Below are 12,853 nucleotides of genomic sequence, written 5' to 3' on the forward strand. Positions count from 1 at the left end.
TTAAATAAAAATAAAAAAAAAAAAAAAAAACTAAGAGTAACACAACAGTGCTCAATAACTGCAAACCAGGACATCCAAGAAGTGGATGATGACGGGGCCACCTGCAGTCGTGTCTCAGTCATGAAGGGTTAGGCCACAGGAGTGTCGCTGTGTATCTCCTGTTCTGTGTTGTGTTGTGTGCTGATGGCTCAGGAATGGCAGCCTTAGCAAGTCCTCCTGAACTGTGCTGTTGTACTTACAGCTGTATATTTGTATACAGTATATATACAGAGAGCTCCAGAGCTTGGCAGACGACTGTCCCTCCCAGCTCTGTCCATAGATCCCGGTCTGAAGGTGCAGGTTGGCCACTTGAAGTCCCATTTTGTTTGTACAGATTCTCACTTTGTGAGATCAGTGGGGGTATACAAAATCTTGTGGCCTTAGTGTGTTTGTGTTTTTATTTTCTCCTCATTTGCCTTTTTCTCAGCTGTTTATTATTGTGGATCAGATGTATTTACTAAAACTAGACAGCCTTTCACCAACATTATTATTATTATTATTATTTTTTTTTTTTTTTACTCCTAAAGCTGTCCCAGTTGCAGAATCAGTTGCAGAATGTCGACGGCTTCAGTGGCGCTAAAACAAACATGTCTCCTGTCGAGAGAGGATGTCCTTATGATGAATATTTTGGCTAGCTGTTACTGATGTCAGTGTAACGCGGTGTGTAATCCTAAAGGGGCCCCTGGGTTGGACAGTGCTTGTGAGAAGTTTCCCACTGCTGCACTCTGGCCAGACACAGGCCACAGGAGAACTGACACTTGTTTGACTTTGCTACACACTAACAAAGACGCCTTTTTATCCAGATATTCTGTGGTTGGTGTGTAATAATGGATGTCTATCATGTCATTGGGTTTAGCCTTAAGTAAGCGCGGCTACACAAGTAATTTTTGTAGTATTAAATGATACTGTAACAGATGATTTCTTTAACCTTTGATCGTACTGTGTGGACGTCCGGCAGTCAGAGGAAGCCGGTCAGGGCCGCTCTGCTGCCTGGTGAAGAATTTCTCAAACTTGATCCTTTCTGTGAGTGGTGAGGTGGTGATGGCTTTGTCCTAATTATGCTTTTAACACAGAAATCAGTGCTGGGCAGCACTGATTTCTGTGAGTGGTGAGGTGGTGATGGCTTTGTCCTAATTATGCTTTTAACACAGAAATCAGTGCTGGGCAGCAGGGATTCGTTTTTAAGGCCAAACAGACGCATGTACATATCAAAACATCACAACCGTTCCACGACACCATAGCCAGTCTCAGATCGACTGAGAGTGTCGAGAGTGATTTCAGGGGACAAGTCTCATTTGGATCATCACTGTGAGATGAGAAAAAGATTTTTGACTTTAAAGGTCTGTGTAAGCATTGAACTGAATGTGGAGTGAACAGATGTTTGTGATTTTATTTTTTTTTTAACCATAAGTATTACTGCAAAGATTTTTTTAAAATGGTGCACTGATATCAAAGCAGCGTTGTGCGACTGTTAGAAGTGTGCCTAAAAGTGGAAGTCAGTTTTAAGTGACATGATGGGATAAAGTAAAACCCTGTGGCAGTGAAGGGGCCAAGTTTGAGAAATGCGTCAGTTTGCTGTGGAAACATTATTCCTAATCTGTGGGAGGGAAACTGCTGGCGAGAGCACATACAGAAAATGGCTAAAGGGCAATACAGTATATAGTTGGTGTCTCTTGTTAATACTTTTTTTGTCATTTATTGTTTTTAGTATTATCAACCTTGTTGTTAAAATGCAATAGAGTTCTTGAGTGTCAGATCATTTATAAGGGTGCGGTTTGATTTTTCAGACGGATCAATGGTTTTATTTGTCTGAGAATTTGTCATCACATTTTGATGATTGTTTCAAGGACCTTTTTTTATTCTGATGAACTTGTAAACACTGGAGTGAAAGGAAAAAAGATGAGATATGGATATTTTTCCTTCAGACTGTACTAGATTTTAGGTTTTAGACAAAGCCTATTTCTCCTCAACTTGACACGGATGGTGGACAAGAACAGTTTGGATCAGTACAGTTGAGAGCCCAGTACGTTCATTTAGTTTGCTATTAGAGGCAGTAGTGCCACAAGAAAATGTTTTCTTTCTTATACAAAGTCCCTGGTATTTGTAGTAAATTATATTGATAATGGTATTAGATGAACAACAGCATAATAGTAGCTATCACAGATTAGTTTTCTTTTAGTCTTGCATGCAGAATTATGGTCCTCAGTTAAGATAGGATCTTGGTATTGATTATTTTGTGTAGAGAAATGAGTGCATAAGAATAACATCCTTAAAAAAAGTTACAATGATTATTGTAAAATGGGCTACCTAATATGTACCCTTGTGATCCACTTAGTTTCAACTGTATGAAAATCAGAGGAGAGGCTTCTTTACTATTATGCGGAAATAAAAGAATTTGTAAAGGACTTTTGTATGCTATCAGGCTGTGTTGACTGTGTTTTCATTATGCTCAATTCACACTTTAAAAAGTAGAGAACAAAAATCCTGCTGGAGCCATTTCGACTTAAAGCCTTGAAGAAGAAGAGTAAGCTGGGGATGAAGGTGCACATGGCCCAGCAGCACATCTAGGATTTGGAAAAAGCTCTAGGAGTCACAAAGGCAGGCCAGGATGAGTCCAAGAAGAGGGAGGAAGCCTAAAAAAGGAACTTGCTTCATTTAGACAAAGTGTCAGTGCACAGATGGACTCAGCCAGAAATCTGACTCTTTCTGAAGGAATCTGGCAAGATGACTGTTTTGGAGCGAACTGGAAATGGTAAAGTCGGTGTGTGACACCCAGCGGAACAAATGCAAGCAGCGGGTCGGAGGAAGGTCAGCCACCTGAAAGAGCAAATCACTGAAAAGGACAACCTGATCAGCTCTCAAATGTGAAATCCAAGCTTGCACAGATGAGCATTTGATCATGTCATCCAAGCTCAGATGCAAAGAAAATGAACTAAATCAGAGCATAAACATGTGCATCAATCTAGTTGAGATGTTCAGAAAGGGGCTTCCAGAGCAGGAGGAGAGCTGGGAGATGGAGAAGACTGAAAAAGAAGACATCCTGAAGAGGAGGGCAAACACCATCTTCAGGTACATTGCTCCACTTTACATGTTATTCTTTGCATTAGAACAGTTAATTTAAAATTAGCCTTCCGAAGTGAAGTAAAATTTTCAGGAGCTTGTCCTTCAACTGACCAAAAAGATGGAGGAGGTGAGGAAGAAGAGATACTGGAGCTGTGTACACAAAAGGAAAAGCGGCCACAGAGGAGACGAAGAAGAGGTAGGTGCTGATTGACTGGTACAAGCTGCATAACGGTAACCATCCATCCTACATCCACCCTAACCCCTTAGCCTTACTCTACCCTCCTATATCCTGATAACCTAGCTCTTAACCCTTATCGTATGCTGTATGTGTTAATGTGCTTTACTGTGCCTCTTGCTGTGGGCACTTTGCACAATGTCCATGGGAATAGACACAGTGTGTTTGTTTTATGAGGCACTTGTTTCTGCATTTGATTTGTTGGAGACACTTGTCCTTTTTAGTTCTGGTGATTTGACACCAGCACCCCAATACCTTACCTTGCCCTTTTTTGATTATTAAAACTTATTGATCTAAAGGTTCAATCACATCTGCCTCTTTTTGTATTTATAGGTTCAGTATTATTCCAAATATGACATTATATTCCAACCAGCTGCTGTATGCACCTTGATCAAACCCACTGTAATGCACAAATTGTCACATTCTAAACTATCACAACCATAGCAGATTCTCTTCTGGGTGAACCATGAAGCTGCTCGGCCTGCAGCACAGCTTATGCAAAACATTTGGATCTGTTCTATTATCTAAACTCAAGTGAACATCTTTGGCCTTTATATCATGTATGTTTTTTTTGTTTGTTTTTTTTAAACAGCCTATTCAGAAAAATAGCTGAATAATTTGCCTGTACAGATGTAAGACGGTCTAACAGATACAATGTCAGGAATGTGGGGTGGCTGTGGATCAGGAGGTAGGGCAGTCGTCTCCTGACCAGCAAGTTGGTGGTTCTCCCCGCATGCCTAAGTGTCCCTGAGCAAGACACTGAACCCCAAATTGCTCCTGGTGGCTTGACTAGCGCCGTTGTGTGGCAGCCTCTCGTCATCGGTGTGTGAATGGGTGAATGGTGTATGATCTCATGTAAAGCGCTTTGGCCAGTGCAACACACTGGAAAAATGCACTATATAAATACAATCCATTTAGCAGGTTGTAGTGAGATCAGCAGCATGCACAAATATATCTACCGTGCACAGCTGCAGTGAAATATATCACCATCACAGCACTGAAGACAGACCGTAAGCGTTCTCTATTACAGGACATTTGAGCAGGGAAATCTTTCAGCTCAAACATTGTGCTTCAGCTTGACTCAACTCAAATGGAAAGAAGAAACTGCAAACACCCTTCAGATGGTAGTGATTTATTTGTCTCTCCTATGGAGCTGTCCACAACTGAACCACACAGAGCATTCAGGTTGTTGCACAGTCAGATGTTTGGAAGACCCAAAATCTGTTCACATGAAAAGCTGTAGCCAAACAACAAATGCAACTTGTTTAAGAAATTTCAAACTGCCTTTATCACCACACATTGAATCCAAATCAAACAAGGCAGGAGATGCTCACAGGACTCATGTCTGCTGTTAAGGTGAAAGTTAGATATGTAAAATGCACTTTCAGATTTTATCAAACATTTGCATAAACCCAAGAAGGATCCCCTACTGTGAAATGTAAACTTTCATTTCAGAGTATAAAGCCATTGTAAGAGAAGACAGCAGGTACTACTAGTGGAAAAAGTCAAGGACTTAGGAAAAGGGCAAAATATCCAATGCTGAGGTAAATATTTAATGCACATTTCTTTTTGTTAAAAAACCCTTGACCTAGAAAGAGAGAGGTGCAGTGGCATCTTTGTACCTGTACAAACTACCAAAGCAGTAATTTAAAAGAAAGCTATCAGTTTTCCTTATTTCAGTTATAACATATATGAAATATTTCATTGTACAGATAAAAGTGAAACTACTGATTACTTGATTATCAAACTGTCAATGTTTAGTTAACCAACCCTGATAACTGGCCGCTGTAAAATAACATCTGTTGGTCTGACATCAGTCTAAAATAAAGTTTTAGTGCTGATCAGGAAAAAACAACTCATGAAAATGTCACCTTGGGTTCTCAGAACAATTTGCACTTAAATAATAGCTCAAACTATTTTTATTTACATATGTAGTAGTGAAATGTCACATTTACTAAAAACATCTTTGATGCTCAAAGACAAAGAATCTTCTGTTTTTTTGTGCATTGAAACGGTTTTTATGTACGTTTCATTTTTAGCTCTTTGACCTTGCATTTGTTTGCTTTATTCTCTGGCTTCTTTACCTGAATAATACTTCTGTTGCACTTCATACTCGTGATGTTAACATCCAGCTCAGGATGTGCTTTTTATTGCACCTACAGTACAGTACACGCTAACCTGAGGCTACTTTTCCATAATTTGTGATTTTCAAGATCATACAAGTAAACTATAAACACACTAGACTCAGGAAGCTACTTGACATTAAAACTCTACATGTGCATGTAACCGTTTTCTGTACTAAATCTAAATGTAAATAACATTAGAACAATAATAATGTTACTTAGAGCAGTGTAGTGTCGTCTGGACAGGATAACAAACGTGTCTTATTAATTGCATAAAAGCTTTGCAGCACCTGTTAGATATTTTAAACTAAGTACGAAGAAAGACATACACTTGTAAGCCAAACTCCAGAGCACACCTATGACGCTTTAACGTGTGGCTTGTTCTGAGGCCTATGTAAACACTTTTCCTATGGTGGAACCTGTAATTATCCACGTGATCAAATGTTAGACTGACTTTATTCTCTGGTGTGGCAGAAAGTGAGTTTGTCTCAGGGTGAATGTTAGAGCCACAGATAATCTTATTACTAGGGCGAAATCTCCATGGGCAACCAGGGGACACATCCTTAAACGTAAAGTCCGTTTCTGCTGCTGATCGTCACATCTGATGTTTGTCTCCACTGCCCCTCCTGCAGATTGCGTCCTAGTTTGTCAGTCTGGATGATCACTTGCCTTTTGTAAACAGCCTGTAGTCGACACTAAACTGCGTTGTTGTGAACCATCCACATTATCAATATGCGGTTGGACAAGACACAAACATCCACAGGTGGAGATTCTGCACGTTGGAGCTTGCATTGTTGGAGTCGATGTTGTGAATCGATCACCACACATTAAATTTTACTATCATAACTTAGACCATTCATTTTGCACTTCACTGATGATTGGATCTTCAGGTGCCCACAAAAATGTAACGTTATGAATTTCAACCAGATTATGTAAATATTCTTTTTCCTCTCTTGCAGAAGAAAAAAAGCGGTGTGGCGCTAGCACTACACCTACGATGAGCACATAGTGTACGTGCAGCTACATGTGACGTATAAATGTCATAGCATACAAGAAGCTGACCACACTTGTTTATGGAGATGTGCATGTGTGTGGTTTTACATGGAGACTTTGGGCAACACTGGGATGACATTTCAGGCCAATACTGCCTGCCCGGTCCTTAACTCAGGCATGACACAGGTTTCCACTGGATCCGCAGGTGGCAGCAATACTGCAGTTTTTCAGGATGGGGTTGAGGTGGGAGACTGCACCACCACCAGCCTCTCTGGGAGGAAAAGGCTTCATGGTAGAGAGGATCAGGGCCAGGCAGTCTGCCACGTTTTTGTTCGGAGCACAGGCCAGAGCTGGTGTGTGGCCTGAAGAGGATTACCAGGCAAAGCAGCATCCTTATATATCCTTCAGTGATGTGTTGTGGCAAGAAAAAAAGGGGCAGCTCTATAGAAATGTAATGATTCCTGCTTACCTTCCTTATCTACAGCCATGACTGCTGCTCCTCTGCTCAGTAACACCTGCACTACAGTCGCCAGGCCTTTCCTCGCTGCAATGTGAAGAGGCCTACAGGAGAAAGTAAAATATTCACCAGCAAATTCACAACACATTTCCTTTTCTATACAACATTTGAAAATAAAAGGCAGAAAAAAATGGCCCCAAAAACAGTGGCAAAAGAAAATTTTCTTCAAGTCTCAAATCTTATTAGTGTATTTCAGAATCATTATCAATTGATTTTCTCATTCATCAATTCCACTCTAGCAATTTCTGTAGTTTGATCAGGTTTTCATCAGCAGTTTTCTTGATTAATAGTATAATAGCCAGTGTTTGAAGGCAACTCACATTTGAAGAGCACTGTTTGTTGCATTTATGAGTGAGGAGTCGCTGATCTCTCCCAGGATCAACAGGGCACACATCTCATGACCCTGCAGAACAGAGCCATTTAAAATATGGAACAACTCTCTGGTTGAATCAACTCTTTCATTTAACTGGTTCAGTGAATTCTGATGTTAAGGGACCATGTTATTACATTTTACTGTTATAAACCATTGCAGAGTTTCATTAGATACTATGAAATAAATAGTTATGATACAAATATGTTCATTCTGAAGACATTTTCAAAAGGGGTTTTATTATATTTTGGAAGGTTATGACCTTATGTGACAGCTATAAACATCTGTTGCCACACATGTAAAAGTATGTGTGTGTGTGTGTGTGTGTGTGTGTGTGTGTGCGAGAGAGAGAGAGAGAGACCTTGCTGCAGGCTAAGTGAAGGGCTGTGTTGTTATTGACATCCACCAGGGTCAGGTCTGGCTTCGCTTTGTGCAGCAAGAACTCTGAAATACAGAAAACAGGACACCTTTCACAACAAACAGTCATTTTTGTTTGAAGCGTTTATGTGGTGTTTTCATGTGGAGTGACTTACAACCAGTGTAACAGGGAAAAAGATTTATCTGGCGTATTAAAGGTAACCATTACTGAAGACCGTAAGGGTCGGCACACGTGCTTCCTGTGTCTCTTCAACCATTATATGTGACTAAGTACTGTCAGAACAAAATGAAGATGTTCAGACATGACTAGAACATAGTCGAGAACAAACAGAAGGAAGATGGATGAAAGGAGTCTGAGAAGCTCTTGTAGAAACATCATGTAGTCGTCCTCTTCTTGACCTAAAAATACGTTTAGGTTTTCCCTGGTCTATATACAACAATACCTTACACATTTCAACAGAATGACCTAATTTCAGTCACATACCAACAGCCACGGTCTGTCCACAGTCAGCAGCAACCATCAGAGCAGAGCATCCGCAGTGGTCCACAGCATTGACCTCTGCTCCCTGGGCCAGGACCAGCTGGAGCCCAGCGACATTTCCTGAATGAGCAGCGGCGTGCAGTGGGGTCCTGCACTCGCACAGCGAACAGAGTGAACAGATGGGGTCACTGCCTCAGAAAATAAATACAGCTTCAAATTGTTGCTTGTTTTTGTCTTATCAAACCAACTAAGGCTGGATTTCAAAAATGGTTTTCTTCATGAGCAGAAGCTTGTGTGTGTGTGTGTGTGTGTGTATAGAATCTAAAGACGTATAGGATTTAAAACAGGAGGAACAAAATAATAGTGCATGTAAATGAATGGTGGTGTTATATGTCTTGTACCTTTAAAGATAAAAAATACATTCTACATGGGTAATCAGTACTGTACTGAGGACTGTAACTGATGGGTATAGGCTATCACTTCAGGGTGTTGGGTCAGAATTTCATGATGTCCGTGTCATGCAAACATGTATCCCATGGTGAATTTCTGCAGTGATATACAGAAGATAGCTCCAGATCTCTACCTACTGGCCAGAACGATAACTACATGCATAACTGAATTAAAGGGGCTAAAAAGAAAAGTCTTTTTTACAAGTACATTTGAGATTTATGTAAAATGTTACACTTTTTTTTTTTTACTAGAATTACAGCTCTGCAGTTGTATGCTTCTGCCAACCAGTCAAATTAATAGAAATGTGACAGATGTGAGGTCACAGTGACATTTGATCAACAAAATCTAATCTGTCCATCACTGAGCAGAACCCACCTTCCTTTGGTGTCACTCACGGTTACAATTTGAGGGCCAACAGTCTTGACTAGAAGTTTAGCAGCAACATCGTGTCGGTTAACTCTGCAGAGGAAGAACAGAGTTGTTTGCATTCTGAAGAACTAAATCAAAATCTGACACTAAATCTGTTTTCAATGTCTAATAAAATTACATATGATTAGCATTTACATTAATTGTGGCACTCACAGAGCACAGTGCAATGGGGTGAACAGATTTCCTTCCTGATTGCTGAAAAGTTTGTTTTCAAGTAAAATGTGCAAACATCCTTCATGCCCTAGAGAGGACAAGAGACAGACAAATGATTCATATTCATATCTTTGTAAAATATGGCAATACACAATCTCACCATGCAAGTGTTTAAGAAGGCAGAAGTTTAAACCATCAACTGAATAAAATATGGACACCATGACACAATCGCCCCCTGGTGGCTGGTTGCAGTATAGGTCATGAATCCGGCCTCCTCGGTGTTAGAGGATGGTAGGTGAATCGAAATAAAAATTCACAGTACAAATCAGATGCTTATTTTTCCCAGAGGTCACTTCTGTGGTTCTTGGTAGATATTATCACGCTAATGTGTCTACAAGTGGTCAGTTTGTTTTTAATAAGTTATTTGATATTTCAGTTGATCTGACAGCTTTGATTGGCGGTCCGATGCCATCACTCCACTTCTGGTCTCTACCGCGCAGAATATGGCTGGAAGAGATGGCAGCCGCCGTATTCGTGATATTTTGGCTTCATTTTTGCATAGTAGAGGGAAGTGGTAACCCCATGCCCATCGTATACTGTATTTACTGATGGTTTAAACTGAGAGACATTATTCAAAGGCTAAAATGATGCAGTGCATACAGAACAGTGATGAGAAGCAAAATGTCCATTTATACAACTCATGCATGAATTTTACCTGCATTCATGTCCACGTTCAGCCTATTAAAACACCAAGCCACTCTTTCTGATATAGTTTAATTACATATGACATGAATGTGGCCCTGTGATAGACTGACAACCTGTCCATGGTGCACCCCGCCTCTCGCCCAGTGTCTGAGATTGCTCTCCAGCCCCCCTGCAACCCTCTACAGGATGTGAATTCAGGTCTCACCATGGTAGGCAGCCCAGTGGGTGGGCGTGTAGCCTCTGTGGTCCAACAAGGAGTCCAGAGGGTCAGCTTTCATAGCAGCCTTTAGTAAACTGCGGAGGAGCTCCGTGTGGCCATAGGAGGCTGCGAGGTGCAGTGGGGTTCTTCCCTGAGAGTCTCTACACAGAGCAGAAGCCCCATGTTCCAATAGGGCGGATACACAGTCCTCATTGCCCAACACAGCCTGAAGAGAGCAGACAGAAGTTGTGATGCTAGAGAGAAAAAAAAACCCCATCTGGAACACTGTGAATGCTGTAAAGGAACTCATTTGTCCACTTAGATGACTGTAACGGGTGATTTAAAAGTGATGGGACATACACAGGCACAGCAAACACACTTACAGCTCTGTGTAATGCAGTGAAGCCCTTTTTGTCTGCAGCATCAGCCTTGGCTCCTTTCTCCAGCAGGATGTGGACACAGTCGGTGTGACGTCCCAGAGCTGCCAGCATGAGAGCCGTCCTACATAATAACAAACAAACTCTGTTTACTGCTGTACAAGTTAGTAGGTGTGATTATGTCAGACTGGCAAGAATCATCTTGGGTTGGCAGATCAGCGTGACTGTGTTTAATACAAAAAAAATCTGCTACTACTGAAAATGACAATTGGTGGGAGAGGGCAACAACAATGACAAAATGGAAATGTCTGCCATCCTAGACAGAAGTATGGTATGTAAAACCTAGGCATGTCTGATGTTTAATCAACAATACCAAATCAAGCATTAAAAGTGTGACTTACTGTCCCTGTGTATCTGGGCTGTCAATGATGTCGGCACTTTGTTCCTTGTTGACCAGTAGCAGCAGACAGTCCATCTGGCCGTCAGCAGCTGCACATGGGAGAAGGGTACAATGAAAACACACTAATATTAATTTGAAAATATTAATGAACACAAAATGTTAACATGTAATTGTTTCATTTCAACCACAATGTTTCCTAACAACAGTATGCACCAAACGCCATTAACAGGACACTACAATAAGACATGCAGCATATATTGTTCAGGTCCCAGGGTCCAACACACATACACACCTGCAGCATGAAGTGCTGTCCACTTGCGCTTGTACTCCTTCAGTGTAAAGGAGGCTTGATGTTCCAACAGCACCTCCACACACGAGACAAAACCCCTCTGTGCAGCCAGGTGGAGAGCAGTTCGGCCTTCAATGTCCCGCACATCCAGACTCACTAATGTCTCACACAGCAAGCACAGGGCCTCGCAGTGACCATAATACGCCTATGGTGGCAGAATGCATGCACATGTGGTCGTGATTCAAAAGCAACATTTCCCAGGTGTGTCTCAGAGCATCATGGTGTAAAAAGAAGGGTGGTTTGTGCTGTTTGTACTACTCACGGCTAAGTGCAAAGGACTGACTGGAATATTACTTTCAACTTCTTCTAGGCAGTTGAAAGAAACCTCCAGGAGCTGCAAGTCAGAAGACAAATACAGAAAATTGAGTTTACTATGCAATCTATGCGCAAAGATTTTAATCAAATCATCTAAATGGAAGTTGGCACTGACCATTTCCAGGTGCTGTTTGCTCCCATAAGCTGCTGCGTAGTGGACAGCACTGTAACCTTTACTATTCTTCAGAGTTGGGTTTGCCCCATTATCGAGCAAGTAGTCTAAACACCTGAGAACACAGAGACCAAGGTACATTAGGAACCCTGTCTTGGTTTTAGCCTTCTTCCAAAGAAAACAGTGGAAGGAATTATCACACAGTGTGTAACAGTATTTTTAGATTTTATAAAGATTAGGTTCACAAAACAAAAGATGAAACATGCTTTTTCTGTGTTGTCAGCTCATGATCCAGACTGTGCTGTTTGCATTTCTGATTTCTAGTGGGCTTTATTTGAAAGGTGAATGTGGATTCCACACAGTAGAGCACATCTAACATACTGAGATAAAAGTTGATCTATTTTATGATTAACAACACATCTAATATGATAATATGTGACTTACAGTGAGGCCTCTTGTTCCTTCTCCACGTTGTAGTCAAGATTAGTGTTTGTGTCTCCTCTGTGAAAAGAGTGACACTTATAAAATAGGTCTGAATGAAGTTGAGATAGTTAATAAAGAACTCTCCACAGGTGGCTCTCAACAATGAGTCAAACATTTGCTCTCTCACCCACGGACGGTGTGTGAAGCAGCAGCATAGTGGAGGGGGCTGCAGCCCATCAGATCCAGCTCATTGACGTCAGCTCCGGCTTTCACCAGGGAGACTGTGCATTGTCTGTTCCCGCTGGCTGCAGCATAGTGCAACGGTGATCTGCCAGGCACCAAAGGGGACAGCTGTGGTGTCAGGTGACAACGGAGCAGTTAAAAAAAACTTTGCTTCAGTTATTCAGCAGTGCGTACCTTCCCAAGTAATCCTTTACGTCCATTTCAGAGCCACTATTTAACAGCAAGTTAAGACAGTCATCATTTCTGCCACAAGAAAAGAAAAAACAAAGGAGTTAAACTCAGAGCCAAGTGTTTCGGATCTGTGCCAGACATCTTATGAACAGCTTTGACAGTATGTGTATGATTTAGGCAGTTTTTTGTATTTTTAAGTCACGCCCCTCCTGGCTACGCAAACAGCAGATAAAGATTATTAGAAAAATGATTTTAAAAAAGCTAAACTTTCACTTCTAGTCAGTAATTTTTCACTAAATGACACCACACCTGAAGTGCCATATATATA

At 41.1% G+C, this 12,853-nt stretch overlaps 1 protein-coding gene across 1 annotated transcript in view; it reads right to left on the bottom strand.

Annotated features, from left to right (window-relative positions):
• Positions 1-4,457: 4,457 nt before the first annotated feature.
• ankrd52b (ankyrin repeat domain 52b) overlaps positions 4,458-12,853 on the bottom strand; it is a 13,360-nt gene continuing 4,964 nt past the window's right edge. The window contains exons 13-28 of the mRNA XM_020593087.1: positions 12,529-12,597; positions 12,299-12,439; positions 12,133-12,189; positions 11,692-11,803; positions 11,524-11,595; positions 11,205-11,406; positions 10,914-11,001; positions 10,519-10,636; positions 10,142-10,361; positions 9,232-9,319; positions 9,025-9,108; positions 8,203-8,348; positions 7,702-7,784; positions 7,291-7,373; positions 6,923-7,014; positions 4,458-6,815 (exon numbers count right to left, since the gene is read on the bottom strand). Of these exons, the coding sequence (XP_020448743.1) occupies positions 6,625-6,815; positions 6,923-7,014; positions 7,291-7,373; positions 7,702-7,784; positions 8,203-8,348; positions 9,025-9,108; positions 9,232-9,319; positions 10,142-10,361; positions 10,519-10,636; positions 10,914-11,001; positions 11,205-11,406; positions 11,524-11,595; positions 11,692-11,803; positions 12,133-12,189; positions 12,299-12,439; positions 12,529-12,597 (1,846 nt within the window). The 3' untranslated portion in view covers positions 4,458-6,624. The remainder of the gene's footprint in view (positions 6,816-6,922; positions 7,015-7,290; positions 7,374-7,701; positions 7,785-8,202; positions 8,349-9,024; positions 9,109-9,231; positions 9,320-10,141; positions 10,362-10,518; positions 10,637-10,913; positions 11,002-11,204; positions 11,407-11,523; positions 11,596-11,691; positions 11,804-12,132; positions 12,190-12,298; positions 12,440-12,528; positions 12,598-12,853) is intronic.

This window comes from Monopterus albus, unplaced genomic scaffold (genome assembly GCF_001952655.1).
Source record: "Monopterus albus unplaced genomic scaffold, M_albus_1.0 scaffold18.1, whole genome shotgun sequence".
In the NCBI taxonomy this organism is placed as follows: Eukaryota; Metazoa; Chordata; class Actinopteri; order Synbranchiformes; family Synbranchidae; genus Monopterus; species Monopterus albus.